Raw genomic sequence first — 1,264 nt, forward strand, 5'->3', positions numbered from 1 at the left:
GGACCGGGTGGAACGCGACGCGGGCGCCGACGGCGCCGCCGACGGCGACGCGGGCGCCGACGGCCGGCTGCGGCGGCAACGAGGAGCTCGCGCGCGGCGGCGTCCCCGCGCGCGCGGCGAGATTCGCGGCGGGACCGTCGTCGTCGTAGGTCTGCGACGCCGGATGCGACAGCAATAAAGCTTGCGACGCTGATTGCGATAGCCATTGCTCTACTATGAAAAACCAAGGGGAAACGTGCGACCGTTCGTGCGACATGTCTTGCACCGGCACGAGCTGCGACGAGGACTGCGAATGCGTGAAAAAGGAAACTAAGGCGTCCTGGCTGAGCCGCCGAGCGGGTCACTATATCATGCATTATATTTGGCTGCTGTTGATTCCTGGCTGCTTGGGTTTCTGCTGCTTTTTAAGCCAGCGGAGCGATCGCCAAGCACGCGAAAATCGCGAAAGGGTCCGGGCCGAAAAAAGAGCGAACAAGACCCGCCAGCCGTCGCCTTTTCCTCCCAAAGCGCCGAGCCAGCCGTCGGCGACGCCCGGTGGCTGGGCCGCCGGCGGCGCGCAGGGCCAAGTCGCCGGCGTCGTCCCGGGGCAAGTGCTCCAAGGAACCGTCGTGCAATCTCCCGGACAGGTCTTCCAGGGAACCGTCGTGCAGAACGGCCCCGGCTACTACACCACGAACCCCCTTTACCCGGGCCAGATCCAGATGGGCGGCATCACCCACTACTCACCGCGAATTTAGCCGACCCCCCGGCTTGGGTAAGTACGTCAAGCCGCCCCTCAAAGGCGGCCTAAAGTGCAAGCTCAGCCGCAACGGCACGGCAACATCTAAGCCCTCATCTTTGCACCTCGGTTTTCTCCCGATTTCTACGGCAAATCAGCCCGATCGACGCCCGCCCTGGTGATCGTGCCCGCGGCCGCCGTCGCCATGGACGGCGTGGGGCTCCACCTCGTGCCGCGCGCGCGGCGGAAATGGCGGCGGCCGACGGTCTACGTCGGCGTGGCGACGGTGCTCGTGGTCGGCAACCTGGCGACGATGCTGCGCGGCGTGCGATGGACGTCGTCGGCGACGGACCTCGACGTCGCGGTCGCCGACGCCGTCCCGGCGAGCGCGCCGGCGCCGACGCGGCGGATCCCGACGCGCCTGATCCAGTCCGCCGCCGCCGAGGACCAGGAGCCGACCTGGCCCGCGGCGACGGCGAAGACCGTCGCGCTCAACGCCGGCTTCGACCGCCTCTTCTTCGACGACGCCGCGGCGCTCGAGTTCGT

General features: G+C 67.8%; 1 protein-coding gene across 1 annotated transcript in view; it reads right to left on the reverse strand.

The window, feature by feature from the left end:
• Positions 1 to 775: 775 nt before the first annotated feature.
• The window catches only part of AURANDRAFT_68383 (hypothetical protein), a gene marked incomplete at both ends in the record, with an annotated part of 2,940 nt that continues 2,451 nt past the window's right edge, over positions 776 to 1,264 (reverse strand). Inside the window, one exon of the mRNA XM_009044055.1 lies at positions 776 to 786. Within this exon, the coding sequence (XP_009042303.1) occupies positions 776 to 786 (11 nt within the window). The remainder of the gene's footprint in view (positions 787 to 1,264) is intronic.

The sequence above is a fragment of the Aureococcus anophagefferens genome (genome assembly GCF_000186865.1).
Source record: "Aureococcus anophagefferens unplaced genomic scaffold AURANscaffold_115, whole genome shotgun sequence".
NCBI lineage: Eukaryota > Pelagophyceae > Pelagomonadales > Pelagomonadaceae > Aureococcus > Aureococcus anophagefferens.